At 37.9% G+C, this 27,241-nt stretch overlaps 2 protein-coding genes across 2 annotated transcripts in view; one reads left to right on the top strand and one right to left on the bottom strand.

Moving 5' to 3' along the window:
• The window catches only part of TMEM186 (transmembrane protein 186), a 3,467-nt gene extending 2,250 nt beyond the window's left edge, over positions 1-1,217 (top strand). Inside the window, 3 exon segments of the mRNA XM_053694269.1 lie at positions 742-1,089; positions 1,091-1,159; positions 1,161-1,217. Coding sequence (XP_053550244.1) covers positions 742-1,089; positions 1,091-1,159; positions 1,161-1,217 — 474 coding nt within the window.
• Positions 1,218-21,040: 19,823 nt separating this feature from the next.
• ABAT (4-aminobutyrate aminotransferase) overlaps positions 21,041-27,241 on the bottom strand; it is a 225,078-nt gene continuing 218,877 nt past the window's right edge. The window contains exon 16 of the mRNA XM_053695244.1: positions 21,041-25,160. Coding sequence (XP_053551219.1) covers positions 25,039-25,160 — 122 coding nt within the window. The 3' untranslated portion in view covers positions 21,041-25,038. The remainder of the gene's footprint in view (positions 25,161-27,241) is intronic.

A 27,241-nucleotide genomic window follows, 5' to 3' on the forward strand; every position in this document is an offset into this window, starting at 1 on the left:
ACCTGAGATGTCATCGCAGAAAGATCAGGGCACATGCAGGGACTGTTAGCGTTTTCGCTTTGCCTCATTGCTCCAAATCAGGCTGCTCTCTTCAAAACAGCGCTGTACTTTAGTTGCTCTAAGTTTTTGTTAACACAGGCCAGAGCGAAGCACTGTTTGAAGAGAACAATTAAAGGGATAGTAAAGTCAAAATTAAACTTTCATGATTCAGAGAGAGCATGCCAATTTAAACAACTTCCCAATTTACTTTGGATTCAAATTTGATTCGTCCTCTTGGTATCTTTTATTGAAGAGTAAAACTAGGTAGGCTCATAAGAGCTCAGGAGTGTGCACGTGTCTTTATTACTCTTGGCAGACAGTGTTGTTGCAACATTATTTGTAGCTTTGCAGAACTAAATAAAAAGTTTTGCCTCTGGGCGACACCTTTAGTGCCTTTAGCCAGTGTTTTAGGTACAGAATCTTCGCTTATTGCTCATCTCAGGGTCTGTTTTTCTCTCTAGAGAATATAACTTGGCACCAGTCTGGCGTGATGTCTGTGTTGCTCAGATCGTTACGTTCTCACCTGCCCTTACGGAATTTACAGATGTTCTGCAGCACAAGATTTACAGGATGCAGTAAGTTACCCCTGTTACTAGGGCACGGAAAATCCGCACCTGTTTATTTCCTACAAGCAAACTGGACCCCGCGGTGGCTACAAGCAGGTCATGTGGTCTCTGCGCCTCCCTCACAGCACGAGAGTAGCGAGAAGTTCCGTTAATCTACAGGGTCCCAGGAATACAGTTCTGTAGATCTCTATCCAGACTTAAGCTACTGCAAACAACCCTGACCTTCCTTTTCCTCCCCCCTATATATTATTACTTCTTACAAGGACAGGTCACATATTCCTTCACCGTATATTGCACCGGCACCGCGCTATTTGCTGGTGTGATGCTTTACTTCTTCAGCTATTATCTCCGGAGAATCGTAGGGATGATGTATTTAAATGCAGATGGCACCATCTTGAAAGTTTCCCATTTGACATTTTGGGGCAAGAGAAGAGACATCTTTATCCCAGTGGAAGATGTGAAAACTTTGTCTGAAACTGGAGACCAACAAACATGAAACCCTCCGTCAGCTACAGCGTTACAGCACTTCTGATAAATTGTATTTTACAACGCGTTTTTGGGCATGTTTTGGACACAGATAAATTTATTCTGTTGTTTGGTAAATTTAAATAAATGACTTGCAGGTTTAATTATTGTTGTTCCTTCTTGTGTCATGTAGTGCACAGGCCTTAGACTACCTTAGTATGCTCTTATGGAACGGGGGCTACGTGTCAACATATGATACAGAGAACAAAATATATTGAATAATATAAGTAAATGTGAAGTTTTTTGTTTGTTTTTTAAGAGTGTGCTGTAAAAGTAATTTTCAATTACTTCTTATACCAGCTGCGAAGTATAAAATGTACAGGAAAATTGCTCTGTTTATTTTTGTATGTGAAATAGCTGGTTTTGTCATAGAAACTACAACCCAGTCAGAACAGGATGAGCTTTTAGGGAAAGCAGACTTCATATGATCACCATATACACAACATCCTCAACTTATCTCTCACAGTACCATATCTTATTTCTCAATATATATACACAAAGGTCAGTACTTAGGGCCCAATTCTCTAAAGCTCTCTGGTCTGGCTAGATTCTTTAAGATGCCACTCCAGAATTATGAGGCCTCTCGAGGGTTGTTTTAAAGACAATTGTTACCTTGGGAGTTGAGTTCACCGATCCGTTTTATGTGTAGGATAGCACTAACTTTACAATACAATGCTCAGTAAAATAAGCCGATGATTTCTCTCCATGCTGGTAAGTTTTTACAAATTGGGTTCTTTAAAGAGAAAATTGAAAATGAAGCTTTTAGTACCTCCCCCAAAATTCATAAAGTGCTGCAAGGTCTGAACAATAGCAAAAAAAAGGGTTTCCTAATGAATTGGAACAACCATAAATTTGACAATATGACAAAAAGCTGTGTGAGACAGTTGGGACAGGACTGGAATTGGAAGGGGGAGGTGTTGTATGCCTTGGAAGCTGCGCCAAATCAACTTGCACATTTTGCACGGAATCTGCCCCTCTGTTAAATAAGCCCAAAAACTGTAGCGATACAAAACAACATACAGTTTAACTCTATTGCCTACTTTGCTTCGTTCTCTATCCTTTGTAGAATACCTAGGTAGGCTCAGGCGCAGCAATGCATTACTAGGAGCTAGCTGCTGATTGGTGGCTGCACATATACAGTATGCCTCGTCATTTGCTCACCAGTGTTCAGCTAGCACCCAGTACTGCATTGCTGCTTTTTCAACAAAGGGTACCCAGAAAATTAAGAACATTTGATAATAGAACTAAATTGTAAAGTTCTTTTTTTTTTTAACTGTATGATCTGAAGCCTGATAAAAATAATTTGGGTTTCATGTCCCTTTAATGAAATAGGAATATTAGACACGACCCATCAACATTTTTCATGAGATTAATGTAATCCCCTTATTTGTATTACGTACAGCTTGTGTTCTATATAGATAGGAAGGTACTGAACATGAACTATAAGAAATCTTACCAGCCAGCTAATTTGTCTCCTTACTACTGTTTTTCTGTATAATGGATTTAGTGATTGATCTGATCATTTTCATGGATTGGTTAAAAAGACTTAAAGGGAGAGTAAAGTCAAAATTAAACTTTCATGTTTCAGGCAGAGCAGCAATTTTAAACAACTTTCCAATTTACTTCTATCATCTAATTTGCTTGGTTCTCTTGTTATTTTTTTTTTATTGAAGAGTAAAACAAGGTAGGCTCATAAGAGCTCAGGAGTGTGCACGTGTGTCTCTAGTACTCTATAGCAGCAGTCAGAGTCGTAACTAGAAACCACAGGGCCCAGGTGCAAGAATCTAAGAAGGGCCCACCCCACCCAAAAAAAGTGAATTTGATACATATATATATATATATATATATATTTTTAACATTTAACACAGAAAAAAAATGTGAATCAGATTACATGTCTGCAAAAGGAGGTACCCTGTGCCCACAGTCTGTGAGATGATCTGACCCCCTATTACTGTATATAGTGACACTGTTTAACCCACCAGTACTGTATATAGTGAGTCAGTGACACAGTCTGTAATCTGCCGGTGAGATGGCTGGCCTGACCCTACCTGCTCCAGTACTTTATAAAGTGACCACAGTAGCCTGTGACATGGTCCAGCCCCCCCGTACTGTATATAGTGGTACTGTATAGACTGACACAGTTTACCCCTGCCCCCCCTCCCATGCTGTAGTAACAAGGTCTGTAATTTGCTGGTTCCACAAACATACACATACACACATACATGAATAAATACACACAAAGTCACATACATACACACACATACAGTCACATACATACATACATACTCACATAAACACCAATGGGTAAAACAGAAACACTAACCCCTGTAGTCAGAGACACTAGTGAAGCATCATGTGACACTCGCATATCATCAGTGCAGGCAGTGGCAGGTCAACGTTTTTTATTAAAAACATTTTTTTTTAAGCTGGGCCCCCCCAGTCGCAATTGCGACCTCTGCACCCCCTGTAGTTCCGTCCCTGGCAGCAGTGTAAACGGAAGTTAATTGGAAAGTTGTTTAAATTGCTGCTCTACCTGAAACATGAAAGTTTAATTTTGAACTTTGGTATTCACGGAAATTCACCAAATGTTTTATAAATTTTCATGCTTTTTCAAAAATCAAATACTTTTATAAAACTGACCAACTGGTGTTGAACCAAAAACCTTAAAGGGACACTGAACCCAATTTTTTTCTTTCGTGATTCAGATAGAGCATGACATTTTAAGCAACTTTCTAATTTACTCCTAATATCAAATTTTCTTCATTCTCTTGGTATCTTTATTTGAAATGCAAGAATGTAAGTTTAGATGCCGGCCCATTTTTGGTGAACAACCTGGGTTGTTCTTGCTGATTGGTGGATAAATTCATCCACCAATAAAAAAGTGCTGTCCAGAGTACTGAACTCCCCAAAAAAAGCTTAGATGCCTTCTTTTTCAAATAAAGATAGCAAGAGAACAAATAAAAATTGATAATAGGAGTAAATTAGAAAGTTGCTTAAAATTGCATGCTCTATCTGAATCATGAAATAATTTTTTTGGGTTCAGTGTCCCTTTAACAACAGACATCAGGTAAAATATATGCAACGCTACCTGATCTGTGTATATTTATTATTTAGGTTTAGAAGATTTAATTGAAACATTCATATTGTCTAAAAGATAAAATAATGAACATTGATCTGAATCAAAGACAATAATTATTAAATCACAAAAAAATTTCAAGGTTTTGCATTTTAATCTGTTTTATGTGTTAAAACAAGTTCTATGTGCAAATGATCTTCCCATAAGTTGTTTACATTCAAACTGATCATTTCAATTACAATTTGGAAAACAATACACACTATGGGCTCGATTTATCAAGCCCCTATGGATGCAAGTTCTCACAAGAACTTGCTCGCCGTGATTTATCAAGCAGCGGTCACCAGACCGCTGCTTCCCTAAGCTCTTCGCCACCTCTAAACTGGCGAAATTCAATCTCCTCGGTGGAGTCCGACCGAGGAGATTGACAGCTCCTGCCCGCGCGTGATTGGCTGTGCGTGGGCAGGGGACGGGATTGCATGCGAGCGCAAAATTGAGCTTGTGTGCAATGCCGAATACCTGCGGGTAATTTCGCCCCGCCACAGGCGAGCTGAGGCGTACAGGGACGTGTCAAGGCACTACAGACATTTCAGACCTGTAAGGATCTATAGCCGGTCCAAAACATTGTCTGTATTCCCTTGGACCCCCTGATGTAAGGAAATAAAGGTCCTTCTAACCCCTTCCTGCTGCTTGGATGTTCCATGCCTAAGAACACTGGGCTTTAACGCCGTTAGGACGACACTGAATGCCCTACAATATACAGCGGTCAGCAGCTTTCCCCATTGATGAAGTGAAGAATCGGCCTGGTGGGCAGTATAGGTAGTCCCCCATGATCTGATCTCATAGATGATCACATGATTTCATTTTTACTAATAGTGTTTAACACTATAGTACTGGCACAAAAAAGGCTAGAATTATACTTTATTTTTGTTCCTTACAATAGGCTATTATCAGTATTTTTTTTTACGTTAATATTGTAGAACTTAAAGTGATTTTAAATGTTAGCAATGTAGTGCACAGTATATAAAATTATTCTTAAAAACAAGGGCACTTTAATTCATTTTTTTAAGGACGCTTCATTTGTAAAATATTTACCATTTAGTCATAGTAAACATTGTGCCATTCCTCTGCCCGCATCTCATACTTTATTTTGCTGATTGATGACGAATCCAGCTTCATCCAATCGTTGCGTGTCCCACGAGCTGGACGGCAAATGGGACACACAATGATTGGATGAAGCCGGATTTGTCATCGATCAGGAGCTGGGAGTTAGATGCTGATTGCTGGTAGCATAAATATACTTCTTATGATTGGTTTACTCAATGTGTTTAGCTAGCTCCCAGTAGTGAAATGCTGCTTCTATAAAGGATACAAAAAGAATGAAGCAAAATTGATAATAGAAGTAAATTGGAAAGTTATTTAAACTTTATATGCGCTATCTGAATCATGAAAGAAAAAAAAATGTGTTTCATGTTCCTTTTAAAAGTGGATCCTGAATGGTTTAGCCAGCTATAAGAAATTGTAGAGAAAAACAGGAATTTTGTTGGAATTGTTTAAACTTTTTTTGTATTGCTGCTGGCTTGTAGCACACTACTTAAAAGGGACAGTCTACTCCAGATGTTTTATTGTTTAAAAAGATAGATATTAACTTTTATTACTCATTCCCCAGTTTTGCATAACAAACACGGTTATATTAATATACTTTTTACCTGTGTGATTACCTTGTATCTAATCCTCTGCAGACTGCTCCTTATCTCAGTTATATTAATATACTTTTTACCTGTGTGATTACCTTGTATCTAAGCCTCTGCAGACTGCTCCTTATCTCAGTTATATTAATATACTTTTTACCTCTGTGATTACCTTGTATCTAAGCCTCTGCAGACTGCTCCTTATCTCAGTTATATGAATATACTTTTTACCTCTGTGATTACCTTGTATGTAAGCCTCTGCAGACTGCTCCTTATCTCAGTTATATTAATATACTTTTTACCTCTGTGATTACCTTGTATCTAAGCCTCTGCAGACTGCTCCTTATCTCAGTTATATTAATACACTTTTTACCTTTGTGATTACCCTGTATCTAAGCCTCTGCAGACTGCTCCTTATCTCAGTTATATTAATATACTTTTTACCTCTGTGATTACCTTGTATCTAAGCCTCTACAGACTGCTTCTTATCTCAGTTATATTAATATACTTTTTACCTCTGTGATTACCTTGTATCTAATCCTCTGCAGACTGCTCCTTATCTCAGTTATATTAATATACTTTTTACCTCTGTGATTACCTTGTATCTAAGCCTCTGCAGACTGCCCCCTTATTTCAGTTCGTTTGACAGACTTGCATTTTAGCCAATCAATGCTGACTCCTAAGTAATATTTGGGGAAACAATTTTTTCTGAATATTCGGAATAAAAATTTCATCCTAATCTAAAATTTCTTGGCTGCACATCTCTAGAAATTAGCATACAAGCCTACCTAGGTTTAGCTTTCAACTAAGAGTACAAAACTAATTTGATGATAAAAGTAAATTGGTAAGTTGTTTAAAATTGCATTCCCTATCTGAATCATGAAAGTTAAATTTTGACTAGACTGTCCCTTTAACGTTATTTAAATGTAAGCGGCTACCTGGTAGAAGTAACATGTAGCAAATAGCAGACAGTTTTTGTTTTTTCTTAAATTTAAACAATCTCATGAGACAATAACGGCTGAAACGTTTTGTGATGAGCAATTTATCAGAACACTCTGTACAAATCATGAAATAAAAAAAATGTGTTTCATGGCTCTTTAAAAGTAGATCCTGAATGGTTTAGCCAGCTATAAGAAAGGAAAATATATGTAAACACAAAAGGGATACAAAGACGTATCCTACTGAGCATGTGCAAGATTCACAGAACATACGTATATGCATTTTGTGATTGGCTGATCGCTGTCATATGATGCAGTGGCAAACAAAACAAAACTAACTAAAATTTGTCCGAAAAAAACCTACTTGTGAAATTGAAACTAAGTGCTTTTGCATTGTCTATTTCTAATGTATTTATTGATTACCAGTCCTAAAGCCCATGTACACAGGCCATTTTTTGTAGTACAGTGGTCCCACCCCTTGCGCTCTCTCTCTCTGTCTCCCCCTGTCTTTTGCTATCTCTCTCTAACCCCCCTCTCTTATGTGCTCTCTCTCTCCCCCCTCTCTTATGTGCTCTCTCTCTCCCCCCCTCTTATGTGCTCTCTCTCTCCCCCCTCTCTTATGTGCTCTCTCTCTCCCCCCTCTTATGTGCTCTCTCTCTCCCCCCTCTCTTATGTGCTCTCTCTCTCCCCCCTCTCTTATGTGCGCTCTCTCTCCCCCTCTCTTTTGCTATCTCTCTCCCCCCTCTCTTTTGCTATCTCTCTCCCCCCTCTCTTTTGCTATCTCTCTCCCCCCTCTCTTTTGCTATTTCTCTCCCCCCTCTCTTTTGCTATTTCTCTCCCCCCTCTCTTTTGCTCTCTCTTTCCCCTTTCTTTTAAACGCGCTCTCTCTCTCCCCTCTCTTTTAAACGCGCTCTCTCTCTCCCCTCTCTTTTGCGCTCTCTCCCCTCTCTTTTGTGCTCTCCCCCCTCTCTTTTGCTCTCTCTTTCCCCTTTCTTTTAAGCGTGCTCTCTCTCTCCCCTCTCTTTTGCGCTCTCTCCCCTCTCTTTTGCGCTCTCTCCCCCTCTCTTTTGCGCTCTCTCCCCCTCTCTTTTGCTCTCTCCCCCCCTCTCTTGCTCTCTCCCCCGCTCACCTTTGCGCTCTCTCTCCCCCCCCTCTCTTTTGCTCTCTCTCCCCTCTATTTTGCTCTCTCTCCCCTCTATTTTGCTCTCTTTCTCCCACTCTCTTTTGCTATCTCCCCTCCCTCTCTTTTGCACTATTTCTCCCCCCTCTCTTTTGCTCGCTCTCTCTCCCCCCTCTTTTGCGCTCTCTTAGGCTATGCCCAATCCCGCCCACCCGACCCATTCCCGTCCAGCCCCATCATGGTACTTCCACCGGCCACGCCCCATCGTCACGACCACTCTGCCCAGCCATGCCCCCCGCAACGGCCGCGTCCACACTCCCTCTCTGCTCTGCTGTCAGATCCTAAAGGCCAGGTATGTTTGTCCTTGTGCAAAGTAAAAATTAAATTTGCATGAGTCAGACACAGCATGTCATTTTAAGATACTTTCAAAATCACTTTTCTTTTCAAATTCACTTTGTTATCTTAGTATTGTTTGTTAAAAAATTAAAATGTGCATATCCTACACTACTGGGAGCTAGCTGGTGATTGGTGAATACACACGTATGCTGTTTTTTTTTGTTTAATAATTTTTTATTGAGGTTATGCGTTAAGAAAAACAACATACAATGATAAGTTTGCAACAATAAATGCACATAAATCATTTGTCAATAAACATTGTCAAATATAAAAAAGTAATAGAAGTCAAAAAACATGAAGAGAATACAACAATGCCTGACAGCAAATAAGCTTCTCAAACCTCTAATTTTGTGGATATAATAGCATAACTGGCTGACTAGTTAAAAGGCCACTCATGGGCCCATTAGCTACATGGGAATGAGATAACATATGGTAGCCAGATCTGCGGCCTCTTTTGGGCCTAAGGATAGCATATAACCTTATGAGCTTTAAAGGTCATAATATTATGTGGGAGGGGGAATTTCAGCGGGCATGCACCGCTTATTAAATGGGGGGAAAGGCGGAGCCATATAAAAGAGTTTCATGTGAAAAATGGTTGAACATCAAAAATTATTATCGGAGGGGCAGTTATAAGACAAAATATCGGTAAGAGCCATATGACATTGGAATGCTTAAGATTTATGGGCACTTAAGTTATAGTATTCCATGGGGTGATTTAGGCTAGATATGCAAGTTAATGCTTCTTAGAGGGGTTATATACTAAAATGTGAAGAGAAGTCCAAGGCAGACATCAATATTAAATATGTGAGATATATAGACTGTTGGGTAAGAATAAGCATATCTTATGCAATCTTTTAACCTTGGAAGGGGGGGATAGCTATTTTTAACAATGATTTATTCAAGAGTAGAGGTAGATAGATGGTGTGGGGGTAATGAAGGGATATTTGGTGTAGCAAAAAGTTAAATATACAGGGAGTGCAGAATTATTAGGCAAGTTGTATTTTTGAGGATTAATTTTATTATTGAACAACAACCATGTTCTCAATGAACCAAAAAAACTCATTAATATCAAAGCTGAATAGTTTTGGAAGTAGTTTTTAGTTTGTTTTTAGTTATAGCTATTTTAGGGGGATATCTGTGTGTGCAGGTGACTATTACTGTGCATAATTATTAGGCAACTTAACAAAAAACAAATATATACCCATTTCAATTATTTATTTTTACCAGTGAAACCAATATAACATCTCAACATTCACAAATATACATTTCTGACATTCAAAAACAAAACAAAAACAAATCAGTGACCAATATAGCCACCTTTCTTTGCAAGGACACTCAAAAGCCTGCCATCCATGGATTCTGTCAGTGTTTTGATCTGTTCACCATCAACATTGCGTGCAGCAGCAACCACAGCCTCCCAGACACTGTTCAGAGAGGTGTACTGTTTTCCCTCCTTGTAAATCTCACATTTGATGATGGACTACAGGTTCTCAATGGGGTTCAGATCAGGTGAACAAGGAGGCCATGTCATTAGATTTTCTTCTTTTATACCCTTTCTTGCCAGCCACGCTGTGGAGTACTTGGACGCGTGTGATGGAGCATTGTCCTCTATGAAAATCATGTTTTTCTTGAAGGATGCAGACTTCTTCCTGTACCACTGCTTGAAGAAGGTGTCTTCCAGAAACTGGCAGTAGGACTGGGAGTTGAGCTTTTCTCCATCCTCAACCCGAAAAGGCCCCACAAGCTCATCTTTGATGATACCAGCCCAAACCAGTACTCCACCTCCACCTTGCTGGTGTCTGAGTCGGACTGGAGCTCTCTGCCCTTTACCAATCCAGCCACGGGCCCATCCATCTGGCCCATCAAGACTCACTCTCATTTCATCAGTCCATAAAACCTTAGAAAAATCAGTCTTGAGATATTTCTTGGCCCAGTCTTGACGTTTCAGCTTGTGTGTCTTGTTCAGTGGTGGTCGTCTTTCAGCCTTTTTTACCTCGGCCATGTCTCTGAGTATTGCACACCTTGTGCTTTTGGGCACTCCAGTGATGTTGCAGCTATGAAATATGGCCAAACTGGTGGCAAGTGGCATCTTGGCAGCTGCACGCTTGACTTTTCTCAGTTCATGGGCAGTTATTTTGCGCCTTGGTTTTTCCACACGCTTCTTGCGACCCTGTTGACTATTTTGAATGAAACGCTTGATTGTTCGATGATCACGCTTCAGAAACTTTGCAATTTTAAGAGTGCTGCATCCCTCTGCAAGATATCTCACTATTTTTGACTTTTCTGAGCCTGTCAAGTCCTTCATTTGACCCATTTTGCCAAAGGAAAGGAAGTTGCCTAATAATTATGCACACCTGATATAGGGTGTTGATGTCATTAGAGATGCACATCACCTAATATGCTTAATTGGTAGTAGGCTTTCGAGCCTATACAGCTTGGAGTAAGTCAACATGCATAAAGAGGATGATGTGGTCAAAATACTCATTTGCCTAATAATTCTGCACTCCCTGTAAAAGTAGAATTATGTAGTAAGTTATAGTTGCTTAATTATGAGCCCAATTTCTTACATAGTTGTATAAAATATAAGGGACATCATAAAGTGAGGGACATTATGGAAGTTGCAAGCTGCTGAACCTTAATCTAGCAGAGAAATGAAATAGGACTGCTCTGTTACATATGATAGATATGAAGAGCCTTAGATGTAACGGCGTTCTATTATCAACTAGGCCTTGTGAATAATGCTCCATATGATGTGCCGCAACTGAAATATTTCACAGTTAATGTTATCTTGTATTAAGCCATATATGATAGGTAATAATACTCTGAGGTCCCAGCCTCAGACCTAATAGCACACCACTATAAATGTTAGGTATGATAAATATAAGAGATTAGCTGCTACGGCGACAGATGTCTTGAGCATATATAGCACTATATCCTGCTGTCACGGGAGATTACCACTCTTCTTGGTATCTACTAGGGTACAAGTCCTTAAAGAAATGGAAGGTACGTCTATCCGACTAAGCAAATCCTATGAAGACTAAGGGGATCAGAGCTTTATATATATTACAGGTTAGTATCATAACTATTGCAGACTTAACAATATATTGCATAACAGATACTATAGTTAGGATCTTACCTATCTAACAAGTAGGTATAAATAATACAGTACTATATCTCTGGTCCATACACATACATATAGCCACCTACATAGTAAATAATATCATTCAACAGTGGGGGTCCACCAGTGAAAAGAGCTCTATTAATATGATCTTTAGTAAAGCACAGAACAGGGATGGCAAAGCCAATATTGGGTTGGAAAGGAGAAGTTAGGTTCATGACTTGTCTAACATTTTAAGGTTGCAAGTATTGAAATCCTCCTAAACAGATAATGTGCTAGCGGTATTATCTTATGTAATGGCTGTACTAGCTAGTTACAAGTCTGCCAAGTGAGATTATGTATGGTCTCTCTCAGTTAGTGTATGGAGTGCACTAAGATGGGTCCTAGTATAAAGGAGAATATTACTAAATACATAGAGCTCCAAACCACATGGCTTACTGCATAATCATCATAACTGGAAACATATATGTGAACAAATTAACAGTGTCATCTGATATGAAGATAGTACTTGTGAAACTTAGTAAAGTAACTTAACGTGATACTAACATAAACTATGTACTAAAATAATCTAGAAACTAGTCTATTAACCACCATCTGTCAAAACAAAGTAGGAGACCAGTGATAATTGAAAGTTATTCTATACCTGCCCTGGTACCCCTACATGTAAAACAGTATCAGTTGTAGTCTTAATATGAATTTAAGAATGATAAACCTTGTGTTGTACTAAGTACATCATTATGAAAACTGAAAATCCTATTATAGAGGTGAGTCAATATAGTCATAACTTGGTTATGAACATCCATATAGGGGAACAATAGAGTAGATAGAGAGTGGGATAAGTATATAAAAAAAAGATAACTCTTTAAACAAATTCAGTTGTAACCACATGAACTGGTCAATTATAATAAACCTCGTCTTGTGCTACTAAACAATTTAAGGTAGTATAAAGACCTATTTAAAAATTAAACAAAAGCACGATGAGGTGTCTAGAAACTAGTTGTATAATTCTAAAAGGAGAGCGGGCAGTATAAAATATTGCGGTCCAGACCATTCCCAGATGTGGTGTGGCTATGAGGATCTCAATACAAACCTTATTTAAAGCTAGATTAGTTCCCATAGTATTGAGCGAACAGCACAAGAAACAATGAACAAAAAAATCAATCAGTCACAGGTATATTAAACAATGCTAACATAGGTAGTCCACAACATAGTAAGGGTATGGGTAGGCATTAATAAGTAAAGAGTTTGATGGAGGAAGGTCTCAAGAGCATTGCGGTTTCAACTCTCTTCAACATCAGGGTTCTCCACTGCTTCAACCAACTCCCACTGCTTGTTTAAGTTTAGGGTTTATCTGTCCGACATGTCTCCATTGCGATGCTGTGGCCGCAGATAGGTTGGCAACACACACGTATGCTGTTTTTCATTGGCTCCCCAGATGTGTTCAGCTAGCATGAATAAGGGTTTGTTTTTAACCCAAAACGTTGCTATTATTATTATTTTTTTTTTTTTTTGAGGAATAAAGAGATAAAACAAAACATTACAGACAAGTTGCAGAGCAGACATTTCAAAGCACAGATGACATATCCTATATAACTGCACAGTATGAAAGCGGTCAACTCAATCAAACCATATATAGAGTAATGTTTATACCTGGACAACAACAAGTGTTGCCCTTCTTTTCAACGCAAAATTGAAACCTCATTTTTTCCATTATAGTATAAAACTGAGTCGTATATACCCCTTTATACTAGAGAATAACATATATAATGAAGGTATTTTCCCCACTGAATTTAAGGGTCACTTATGGGCCTATGTTATATCTTAACTCTTAAAAGGGAATCAAAACAAATAATAGAGGGGAATATAGGGGTAATGTTCTAAAAGGGTCCAGAATATGACCTGATATGGAGAAGGTAAGTATTTAACTATATGATGGAGGTATCTCAAGTATTAGAACCAAATCATAGGTCTTAGTGTGGAATGGGGATTCCTAAGTAACCAAACTGAGTACTGTAGTTTGAGGCTGGCAGCTTGCCTGTAGGTAGGGAAGCACAAAACACAGGTCTTCTATAAAGCAGGTAGTGCTATGTTTACATTTTAAACTTATAGAACAGAGATTGTCCGAAGGGTAGGGCAGGGGTAAACTCATATGGAAAATATATAGAACAATAGAAACCAATTTTCATCAAGTATGGTTAGCAAATTATATAAAAATCAATTAATGTGCCAATAAACATAGTAAAACAATCAGTGGATATTTACATAAGTTTGTAACTTGGGCTTACTCTAATTAGTAGGAATTCTCTATAGACCTTTACTGGGACATTCTTATACTGTTAGTCTAATAAATTGCGTACTTCAACCCTAGATTCAAATATGCAATATAAGAGTATACATCCTCCCTATTAAATATAGGGTTATTAGCAGGTTGCGGTCAAACCAATATCTGGCCAAAAAGAAAATCTTCCCAGCATGGACTAAAGCAATATTAAACAAAGAGTCACATATTCATAGTAGCTAGAGAATTAGCAATAAAAAGACCTTGCTGTTATAACCGTGCGTGTATAATGTACTGGAGCTCAGTGATCTACGCCCGAGCCGCTTACTGTCAAGCGACAGTAAATTAACTTACACCCGATTTGCATAGGCAAGGTAAGTAAAAAGGACAAATTCTCTCCCTATATATCGGACAAGGGATTTCAGGCCAAGTATCACACCGTTCAACTCTGGGGTCGGCAAGCATCCGGGGAAATCGAATCATAATGGTATCTGAAGACAGGGGTGAATGGAGTAGCAATCCATGTGAGGTCTCTATGGGCAGAGCTCAAAAACCTATATGACCTGGGTTCTCTGAAGTCTCATCGTGTGCAATAGGGGTCAGCACAAAGCTAATCACATCAGCTTGGTTACACTCGGGCTGCTGGATGGGCTCCACAGCCCTCAACAACTCATACCGGGGCTTGAGCAGCTCCACTCCCGCTGACTCTTCCTCTAGATTTATTTCACATCTCAAGGTAACAGATAACCCTGGCGGAATGTCCATAGTGCCATCACCCCACTGTTTTGGATCGGTAGGGATATTGTGGTAGGCTGAGGGTTGTAGCGACATTTGTGTCTCCGCCATTAGGCTTAACTCTTGAGCCGCCACTGCTGGCAGGGCTTCCGACTTTCGGTGTATACCATCCCTATCATTCTCACCTATGCACTGTGTGTTCGAGCCACACACCGGAGCTTGTTCTTTCAAAGAAGGGATAAATATATTACCCCATTCAGCACTTATACTCCGTTCTAGGTGGTCAAAACAAGTTTCCAAAGCATTTACTATCAGCTCTAAGATGGCCACCCTGTCAGATTCCGTCATCTCACACCGCTCAGTTACGGACAAAATATAACTAAATTGGTAGTAGAACTTTGATGTAGTAAGCGTTTCTCCTTTATAGATAAGGTTTATGCAGCACTGTTCACTGCTGATAAGCCAGAATCCAATGAATCCTGGGGAGGGGATTGTGCGGCAGCCCAAGCGGCTCAGGTAAGCAGACTCACAGCACAGGTTCTCTGTCACACGGTCAGCACCTCCACCACTTAGCTGAGGAACATAGGAAAGTCTATCTTCATAGTATGTACCCACAAACTCTTCTGGGGTTTCTCAGAGCACCTCACCAATAATCTCTGCTATATTAAAACAATTTTTATATAGGAAATAACCCCCAAAAGTCCAGATAGAGTCAGGAGCTTCTCCACATATTGAAAATAAAGACCACTTTGATTCGCTGGAGCCTTGGATCTTTCTTGTATTATTGTGGGCTTAGTAAGCCTCCGTGCGAAGTGTGGAGTGCTGTATCCTACCTTGATTGTGAGTGCTCAGTTTAACTATGTGTTTAACACATTTGCAGGGTTTAAACACACTATTATATATACAATAAATAGTGCACTAATAAAATGCTCTAACATATTACAGTGTGTTGCACCTTTATATGCCTTTAAATAAACAAATGCAACACAAATTTCTATTGGATTTGTTAAAAATGTTTTTTTGCATTGCTGCTGGCTTGTAGCACTAGCACTCTAGCTACTACTTTAAAGGACAGTCTACTCCAGAATTTTTTTTGTTTAAAAAGATAGATGTTTCTTTTTTTCTTTTCCTTACCCCCCCCCCCCCCCCCCCCCCCCTCGTCGCTCTCCTCTATCTCCATCTCGTTGATTGTAGACACACTTACTTAGACAATGCTTAGGGGTAACTCCTGTTATTTTCACATCATGGAAAATAGGCGGCTTTAAGTCCCCAATTAAACGGAAAGTAATAATATTGTACCTTAAAAAATTAAACATGAGCATCGCCTTCCTCCAGGAAACCCACTTGAACTCAGAGGAAGTTGCAAAGCTAAATATGGCTTGGGTGAAAGAGGTCATAGCGGTGCCAAGCTTGGCTAGAGAGGCCTCACAATTTTAATGGGCAAAAAGCTTAATTATAATATTTTATTCGTCACTACCGATATAGAGAGTAGATTCTTGTTGGTGAAATTAAAATTAGGCAAGTTAACATTTACTTTGTGTAACCTTTATGCACCAAATGAATATAGTCCAGAGTTTTGGAACTTAATACAATCAAAAATTCTGCAGCTTAAGGAGGGGCTTCTCATCATGGCGGGGGACTTTAACATGTCACCTCAATACCCAATTGATAGGCTTAGAAAAGGCCCTAATAAAAGTAAAACTAGAAGAGACGCCCTAGAAAGCAAAATGTTCAAGAATATTTTTTAAAAACTTAACAGTTAGGGATATTTGGAGAATCCAAAATCCAGTTCTACAGGAATTCAAATGTATTTCAAAAGCCTCCAAATCTCTCTCGAGAATAGATTTGTTTCTGATTGATGATAGATTAATTAAAAAAGGTGTCAAAGCTAGTATAGCTCCATTCTGTATCTCTGACCATGCTCCAATTTTGTTGGAAATTCTGACACAAACTGGCCTCTCCCCACCCCATTGATTCTTTTTCCCAAAATATCTGGCAACTAACAAAGTTTAAAATCTGGCTAAGAGAAAGATTGAGTGAATACATTCTGCAGAATATTGGCTTGTTTGAAAACCCTGCTACATTATGGGAGGCAGCGAAAGCTGTATTAAGAGGTGATATAGCTTACAAAGCAATGCTGAAAAAGAAATATATTCAAAGGGAGAGAGAAACTCTTAGTTCCTTGATCAATGCATATAACCGTTACCTACAACAAAAGCAAACTGGGACAACTACACCAGAGTTAAAAAAGAACAGAATATTTTCATTCTACAGACTACCTCACAAAAAGAGCTCATATCTCAGGCGAAATTCTACAGATATGGCAATAAAGCTGGTAAGATGGTAGCCAATTTAGTAAAAAAATCAATAAAAAAATCAACACTTATTGAAAAAGTAAAAGAGGCAGGTAAAACGGTTAACTCAGCAGAGGACATCCTCAAGGTTTTATAAAGACTTGTATTCATTTAAAGAGTCATGTGAACTAAGCAGGGCAGAGTTTTGTGATAAGTTAGCAATACCAAGGCTGGAACAGTCTGCTGTATTGGCAGTCAATATGCCAATCTCAGAGGAGGAAATTTCCCAGACTATATCGGAGTTACAGTTGGGTAGGCACCTGGTCCAGATGCACTACCCAACGAATTTTACAAGATTCTTGCCCCGGGGTTGATCACCCATCTAGAAAGAATGTTTAATTATTTTTATATTGAGAACAACCAGATCTCATTAAATTTTGCAGCCTCCCAAACTATCCTAATTCTTAAGAAGGCGAGGATCCCCAGCGCAAGGAATCCTATAGGCCTATAGCTTTACTCAACACAGATTATAACATTTTCACAACTATACTGGCAAAAAGATTACAACTAGTCGTGAAAGATATCATTCACAAAGACCAGGCCGGGTTCATACATAATCGTAACTCAGCATCTTGAATTAGGGAAGTATTTTTCGCAGTGAACTATTTTAAGGATAAAGATGGTGAGAGAGGAGTCAAGCTCAGATGCAGCAATTATCACAATTGATGCAGAAAAAACATTTGACTAATCAATTATGATCATCTGCTCTCTTCGCTGGCTAATTTCGGTTTTAGAGGCAATTTTTTGAAGCTTATAAACAATCTTCATAATAATTCAAACACAAAACTACTAGTCAACAATATGGAATCTTCTTTGCTATCTTTAGAGAGAGGCACGAGACAATGCTGTCCACTTTTCCCATTATTATTCGACATCTCGATTGAACCTTTATCCGTATCGATCCAACAAGAAATAGAGGGAATTAAGATAGGGAAACACGAATTGAAGATCGCGCTTTATGCGGATGACATTTTGTTATATTTTTCCAACACCCTGGCTAATATCCCAAAACTCCTATCTTCGATACATTCTTTTGGCTCATTTTTAGGCTATAAACTTAATACTACAAAATCTTAACTCCTATGGCTGAGGCAAAATGAGAACTCACTATTAGAGGTACCTTTTAAGGTGGTTGCAGAATCATTTAAATACCTTGGAATAATCATCTGCCGGAATCCACAAGAGTGGTATAGTTCAAATATAACCCTGATTTGGAAAAAAAATATTGCTAATATGAGGACCTGGCAGAACTTACTCATCTCTATGTCAGGGCGGATTGCCCTATTCAAGATGGTATTGCTCCCAAAAATCATATACGTTCTTCAGAATGTCCCGGTTTTAAAGAAATTAAAGAGATGAATAAAGCACTACGTTATTTTATATGGCGTAGTAAGAGACCAAGGATTTCTATTAAAAAGCTCACCCTACCTAGGCACGATGATGGGTTAGACCTTCCAGACCTGAAACTGTAAAATCTTGTATTTTTGAGTCGTATTGCTATAGATTGTATCCTGAATAACAATTATTTTCCAAAAAATAGCTTAGAAAATAATTTAACTTACCCATTCTCTCCAATAGCTCTTATGCACTGTCCATTAAAGAGGATTCCTAATCAGGATAGACAATTCAAATCTATCTATATGGTAATTCAGGCCTGGAGTAAAATAGGCTTTATATTGAATTTTAACCATGAAATACCTAGGTTTCAATTAATCTTGGGTAATCCAGAGTTTCAGGAGGGAACACGGATGTTAGTATTCATTTCATGAGCAAATGCTGGTTTAAAATTCATGGGTCAATTAATTGATCACCAAACAAGAATTTAGATTAGGCAACACAGATTTCTTCGCCCATTTACAAATCCGACACGGTCTAAAATAGTTTCTCTGCATGGCTGGAGCTGGTCTTGGGGGAAGTTAGACAACTGGGTATTGTTAGCAAAAAATTGAAGATGATCGGTCTCACCATGGTATAATTTATTAGCTTCATGGAAAGGCGAGGCAAATCTACTGAATTTAGCTAATAAATGGAACGCTCTAATCTCAGAGAGAGTTATAGACTCAGTTACCCAATCAATTGCAGCATCCCTCCAAACTACCTTATCAACAACATGACTTGAAGCCCACTTTAAGCTGTTGAATCAAATATATTATACCACATTTAAGGGGCAAAAGTGGCATAACTACAGCTACAAGTGCCCAAAATGCAGGCTTTTAGCAGCAGATCTATTGCATATGATCTGGGAGTGCCCGGAGAAAAACCAGCTATGGCTAAAGGTGAGGTATTGGGTTACTAAAGTTTTGAAAATTAGGGGGGTGGACAGTACAATAGTCAGAATAATCTTTCTAAAAGGGGAGACGAACCCTCAGGGAACTGAAAAAATAGTTAATACTATAATTCTGGCTGTAAGGAATTTAATATTCAGGAAATGGAAAGAGAAAGAAACACTGAATTTGTCAGAAATTAAGAACTATGTAAAGAAGCAGTGTATTATAGAACAATTTGACACCGTCATGAATAAAGAACAAGACATAGTTCGTTTTTTTAAGAAATGGGCCCCATTCATTAAATCACTCCCCCCCCCCCCCCCCCGGGAAATAGATCATCTGATATACCCGTTCAGAAACTCAGAGGTTGTACTGCTAGGAATCTGGTAATCTCTGCATTCCTGAAATCTGGCAGCAGCATACATAGGTTATGGTGGTTAGCGGAGATGGCAGTGAGGGGTGGTTGGGTGGGAGAGGGGAATTTGCCCTTTCTTCCCCCCCCCCCCCCTTTTTTTCTTTTTCTGTAGTTTGTATTATTATTTTCTGGGAAGGGAGTAATAGAAAACTTCAACAATTGCAGTCTGGTTCTAATAGTATAACACAAATCTCAGTTGTATGTATGTTTATTTATATTTATTTTCTGAACCTAGGGCCTTTCCTTTTTGTCAAATATTTTTTTTTGTATTATAGCGCAGGTGGGACCAGGTTAATTTTATTTGTATGTCTGTATACTACTTTAGAACATAAAATGACTCGCTTGCGTGGCTATGCTTAAGACACCCTGCGAGGCGAACCGAAAATGTTATAACGAGATGTTTATTTTCTCTAAATTGTTGGAATATAAATAAAGAATTTAAAATAAAAAAAAAAAGATAGATACAGGTGGCCCTCGTTTTACAACGGTTCAATTTACACCGTTTCAGAATAACAACCTTTTTTCCAGTCATGTGACTGCTATTGAAAAGCATTGAGAAGCAGTGCATTTATTAAAATAGCCAGTAGGTGGAGCTGTCCGCTTGTGTTGCAGCAAAGCCAAGCAAGCTGAAATTAATCAGTTTAACCAGACCTGAGCTGTCGAGCAGATTTCAAATGAACAAGATCTTGGAATGCATAGAAATAACTGTTTGCAGAAAAATGCAAGTGAAGTCTATGTTGTGTGATTATTTTATTAGGTTTATAATGCTGTTTAGCATTTTAAAGTCTTCATTTCAACGCTTTAAAAATAATGTATTAGGTGTTATTATGACAAATTTTAGAGGGGCCTGGAACCTATCTCCCTCACTTCCCATTGACTTACATTATAAACTGGGTTTCAATTTACAACAGTTTTGATTTACAACCATTCCTTCTGGAACCTAACCCCGGCGTAAACTGAGGGCTACCTGTATTCACTTTATTACTCATTCCCCAGTTTTGCATAACGAACACAGTTATATTAATATACTTTTTACCTCTGTAATTACCTTGTATCTAAGCTTCTGCAGACTTCTCCCTTATTTCAGTTCTTTTGACAGACTTACATTTTAGCCAATCAGTGCTGACTCCTAATATTCAGAATGAAAATTTCATCCTAAACTAAAATTTATTGGCTGCACATCTCTAGAGATTAGCATATGAGCCTACCTAGGTTTAGCTTTTAACTAAGAATACCAAGAGAACAAAACAAATTTGATGATAAAAGTAAATTGGTAAGTTGTTTAAAATTGCATTCCCTATCTGAATCCTGGAAGTTTAATTTTGACTAGACTGTCCCTTTAACGTTATTTAAATGTAAGCGGCTGCCCAGGAGAAGTAACGTAGGAATTAGCAGACACTTTATTTTTTTGTTTTAAATTTAAAAACAACCCCACAAGACAATAACGGCTGAAACATATTTTTGTGATGAGCAATTTATCAGAATGGAGCACACACTCAGTACAAAAAGAAAAAAAAACAGAAGGTAAATTTACAAATAATTTTATTTGATAGTAATTAGCACATAAAGTCGTTAAATCCACAGATTTCTAGACACAATTTTTAAAGATCACACATGAAGTGCAGTTAGTCATTTGACGTTTGGCACTATCAGAACACTGTAAACAATATATTCACCCTATATGTGCGGGTGCACTTCTATAATATTTTATTCTGTTATATTACTATGTTTATATATAGATTTCATCTAAGTGTCTGTAAAAATTATAAAAACATTTATTAATATTAAAATTGAAAACACTGCCTAAGAAGACGGTTCAGCAGTAATTACAGGCGTGAGGCATGCTACACATATGTAATAATCCTACTACAGAGTAAATATATATGAAACATAAACAGGTGATATGCTACAATATGTGCCAAATGGAGGTGAAGAAAAAAATAATAATTGGTTTTACTTTGAATTTAGGGAACATAACATTATAATAAATGCACAATTTAACTGCTCATACATTAATTAATTAATGATACCTTCATGATCTATTTTGCTTGCCTTTGCTGTACAATACTATGCTCCTCCTTTGAAAGGAAATACAATTATGTAACCTAATTATAAGCAAATTGCTACTATCTTATATCACTTTATTGTAACCAATTAGGACTAGCTTACTTATGATTTCGCTCTGCTCTAAGTATTCACTATGGCCTAGATTTAGCAGGCTTGCATGAGCGAATTTGCAGCCGAGAGTTAAGAAGCAGAGGTCTAGTCTACCTGTTATGGGACGTATCTCAATCAACCCAGACTTTTTCGACTGAGGAAATTGACAGCCCCTGCTCACGTGCAACTGTCTGCGCATAAGCAGGGTGCAGTGTTGCACACTAACTGTAGTGTGCAGTGATAAATGCGGGCAGTGTATTGCTGCCCACTAGACAAGATATAAGGCGGACGGGGATGAAGATGTACGGCCCTGTCCGCTGGACTTTGCAAACTCTGGCTGTATGTAGCTGATATATTGTTCACACACTTTTACAGCAAATGAAGGTTACAGAAATTTCCAGCCTTTCTAGAAAGTGTGAGACAAACACAATTTTACAGCAAAAGGAGACAAAAAAAATCACAAGGATGTTTACTTTTCATTACTTATTAATTCAGAAGGAAATACATTTTGAGTTGAATGTCCCTTTAAAGGGACATGAAACCGAAATATTTTCTTTCATGACTTAGATAGAGCATGTCATTTTTAACAACTTTCCAATTTACTTCTATTAATTTGTTATGTTCTCTTGGTATCCTTTGTTGAAAATGATACCTAGGTAGGTTCAGGAGCTGCTGATTGCTGGCTGCAAATATATGCCTGATGTTATTGGCTCACCCACTGTGTTAACTAGCTCCCAGTAGTGCATTGCTGCTCTTTCAACAAAGGATACCAAAAGAATTAAGCAAATTACATAATAGAAGTATAATTAAAAGTTGTTCAAAATTGTATTCTCTATCTGAATCACGAAAGGAAAAATAAATGTGGATTTCTTGTCCCTTTAAATGACAGAGTACATTGTATGGGGAGCCCCTTATTTCTTTTCCTAGCCCTGCTGCTTATAGCCAGATTAATATCTGCATATTAATCGTGCTCCGTGATACCTAGTAACAAGTGAGATGACAAATTCTGGATAGGTCAACGGGGCATTCCAGTGAAAAAATGACATGCTCTATCAAATGAAATATCTGCATTACTGATCCTAACTAACTAGAATCAAAAGGGGTTAAACAAGCCTTGCAGCTTCTTAGCAGAACAAGGCCAGTGATCAGTGGGTTGTACAACTGCCATTTCTGATTGGCTCACTGGTAGTTTCTGACTCCTGAGCCTCTTCGGATTGGCTCACTGGTAGTTTCTGACTCCTGAGCCTCTTCGGATTGGCTCACTGGTGGTTTCCGGCTCCTGAGCCTCTTTGGATTGGCTCACTGGTGGTTTTCGGCTCCTGTGCCTCTTCGGATTGGCTCACTGGTGGTTTACGGCTCCTGAGCCTCTTCGGATTGGCTCACTGGTGGTTTACGGCTCCTGAGCCTCTTCGGATTGGCTTACTGGTGGTTTCCGGCTTTAGCTATTTCTATACCTCTTTGTAGGGGGGGTAATACAGTAATCTAGGCTCAGTAATGCAAACACTGCATGCTCTAATGGAGATAATGCCATTTTGCATTATAATTATTATGGGTACATTTTAGAAAGTGTAATAAGTAACTACCTAATATTAAATATTGTCCCAAACTGATTTTACTTATCAGTTCTCTTCAAAGATGACCTGTGAAAACTGTTCTAAAACTAAATTTGTTTGCCATGTGTGTAGTATAAAATATACAGTGACCCATCTCGCCAGCTCTGACACGTATTGGTAGGTGATGCCGCCTTCTCTCCGCTGGCTGTAAATATAGCGTGTGCATGTTGCTCAAACAATTCTAAGCAGCTCAGAATCTTCTCCTGCCTGATTTACAGTTACTAAAAATTAGCACCCGAGAAATAATGTATTTAAAAAAATTTGTGGAATTAAAGTGAAAAATAAAAAAGTAAATAGTGTTAATTGTAGAAAAAAATTCAGTTTCAAAATAATTTTGTTTGTGGCATCACTCAAATGTAGCTTATCAATGTACATAAATATGCTGTGTTATTTCTAGGTGTTGAATTAAAGGGTAAAAAAATTCACCTTGTATAGTAATTTTGCCATATATTAATATAGCAAGTGAAGGTGAAAGCTTTCTAAATAGATTAACACCTTGTTTGCTGTAATTGTTTTTCATTGGCCAAACTGCATCAACCATTTTACCTTCTTTGGAGGAGATAATACTCTACTAGAGTAGACTACGCTAGACATTTTGTTAGCAAAACTTTCATTGTTTTTTCAATACTTTATCCTTCTGCTGTGGCCAATTAGAGACAGATATGTAGCAGGGATAGGCTTGTGCAGTCTGCAGTCCAGTATCCACAGTTAAATAATAACAAAAAACAGGGCTAAATAATTCATAAAAGTATAGGGCAATTTTTTTTATTACAATCTTAGTGTTTTATTATGTCAGTTATTGTATTTTATAAGACATTCTCTATCCCTTATACATGAAGCAAAGACTAAATAGCCATTTGCAAACAGCTTTGGAACCCAATTTAGTTTCTTCAGTATTTCATTTCTCATTTCCACAGTGAATAAAGGAGATGATTAAAACAATTTTTCTAAGCAGGTTTGAGTTCTATCTCTGGCCTTGAGTGTTGTATTTAGCATTAAGCACATTATAAAATAGATTTAGGATAAACGTATCGTGTTCTGTACATGCAACAGATATATTATCAGATACAAATACTAGAGGGCACAACCCTTTGTTGACCATTAACACATAACACAACTATTTCAGAATTTGTGCTTTTTATAAAACCGGTGTACACTGCTGCAACGTTATTCCTACAGACAGCGTATTTGTAGAATGGACTAAAAGCAAGAAAAAAGTGATATTAACACGTAAAACATTTATTTTTTTGTCTACACAAAACTACTACAGCACCCTAAAGACACTTCACATGACACCTTTACAGTTCTACTACAGAACACAAGGCCAGGTAAATGCTTCATACTCTTATCTGTAATAAAACGGTACCATTTGCAATGTATTGTTCAGTTTCTATACACGTATACAGTTTCAAATGAAAACGAACGTAAAGGCAAAAATAAAAACTTTCACATACTCTGGCATATTGGTCAGTGACAATTTTTTCTTTTTCATATTTAACATTTGACATATTTCTACGACACAAACTTGCATAACGTATGCTGTACAGTACTAAAAAAAATCTATTGTTATACTATGAAAATAGATATTGTTATGGCACAATTAAACGGTTTACTGGGTACACGGTTTTGGCATGACAGCAAAACGACCCCCTGTGTGGCTTTATACCTGTACTGTGCGTTTACATTAGCAAGTTACATAGAAACTTTCTTAAAATCTCATTTTGAACTAAGGCAGCACCGCAGGATTCGGCTTCTACTTGTAGTCTGCCAAGATGTTGTTGAAGATGTTGAGAAACAAGTGTGCGTGATGTTCCTTAAAGACCAGCGTTGGACGGAAACGTATTGATTTATCGCCACAACCACCGAGCACGACACCTGGAAAAAAAAACAAATTACGTAGGTGAGAATCACAGTTCTGGTGCAGACACGTGATCATCACGTTACTAAACATAAGGGTTTCTCTGCTTACAAGGAATGTATAAAATAGTTATTCTCAGGTAGGTGACAAGCAGGTGAGTGTCACCTCTAAGAATGTAAGATCATATTGTGCAAACCAATCACCTTAATCCGTCTCCAACCTCATCCCATTTCAATTAGGAGGAGAGGGTTCCCTTTAATCACGTACTTGCCCTATGCCATAAGGGGAGGTGATTAGGTGAGATAATGAGATACAGCAAGTGATTTCACCACTGAATTACCCTATGTCATAGTGATTTCACCACTGAATTACCCTATGTCATAGTGATTTAACCACTGAATTACCCTATGTCAGTTATTTAACCACTGAATTACCCTATGTCAGTTATTTAACCACTGAATTACCCTATGTCATAGTGATTTCACCACTGAATTACCCTATGTCATAGTGATTTCACCACTGAATTACCCTATGTCATAGTGATTTCACCACTGAATTACCCTATGTCATAGTGATTTAACCACTGAATTACCCTATGTCAGTTATTTAACCACTGAATTACCCTATGTCAGTTATTTAACCACTGAATTACCCTATGTCATAGTGATTTCACCACTGAATTACCCTATGTCATAGTGATTTAACCACTGAATTACCCTATGTCATAGTGATTTAACCATTGAATTACCCTATGTCAGTTATTTAACCACTGAATTACCCTATGTCAGTTATTTAACCACTGAATTACCCTATGTCAGTTATTTAACCACTGAATTACCCTATGTCAGTTATTTAACCACTGAATTACCCTATGTCATAGTGATTTCACCACTGAATTACCCTATGTCATAGTGATTTCACCACTGAATTACCCTATGTCATAGTGATTTCACCACTGAATTACCCTATGTCATAGTGATTTCACCACTGAATTACCCTATGTCATAGTGATTTAACCACTGAATTACCCTATGTCATAGTGATTTAACCACTGAATTACCCTATGTCATAGTGATTTAACCACTGAATTACCCTATGTCATAGTGATTTAACCACTGAATTACCCTATGTCATAGTGATTTAACCACTGAATTACCCTATGTCAGTTATTTAACCACTGAATTACCCTATGTCATAGTTATTTAACCACTGAATTACCCTATGTCATAGTGATTTAACCACTGAATTACCCTATGTCATAGTGATTTAACCACTGAATTACCCTATGTCATAGTGATTTAACCACTGAATTACCCTATGTCAGTTATTTAACCACTGAATTACCCTATGTCAGTTATTTAACCACTGAATTACCCTATGTCATAGTGATTTAACCACTGAATTACCCTATGTCATAGTGATTTAACCACTGAATTACCCTATGTCATAGTGATTTAACCACTGAATTACCCTATGTCAGTTATTTAACCACTGAATTACCCTATGTCAGTGATTTAACCACTGAATTACCCTATGTCATAGTTATTTAACCACTGAATTACCCTATGTCATAGTGATTTAACCACTGAATTACCCTATGTCATAGTGATTTAACCACTGAATTACCCTATGTCAGTTATTTAACCACTGAATTACCCTATGTCATAGTGATTTAACCACTGAATTACCCTATGTCATAGTGATTTAACCACTGAATTACCCTATGTCATAGTGATTTAACCACTGAATTACCCTATGTCAGTGATTTAACCACTGAATTACCCTATGTCAGTTATTTAACCACTGAATTACCCTATGTCAGTTATTTAACAACTGAATTACCCTATGTCATAGTGATTTAACCACTGAATTACCCTATGTCAGTTATTTAACCACTGAATTACCCTATGTCATAGTGATTTAACCACTGAATTACCCTATGTCATAGTGATTTAACCACTGAATTACCCTATGTCATAGTGATTTAACCACTGAATTACCCTATGTCATAGTGATTTAACCACTGAATTACCCTATGCCAGTTATTTAACCACTGAATTACCCTATGCCAGTTATTTAACCACTGAATTACCCTATG

This window comes from Bombina bombina, chromosome 11 (genome assembly GCF_027579735.1).
Source record: "Bombina bombina isolate aBomBom1 chromosome 11, aBomBom1.pri, whole genome shotgun sequence".
In the NCBI taxonomy this organism is placed as follows: domain Eukaryota; kingdom Metazoa; phylum Chordata; class Amphibia; order Anura; family Bombinatoridae; genus Bombina; species Bombina bombina.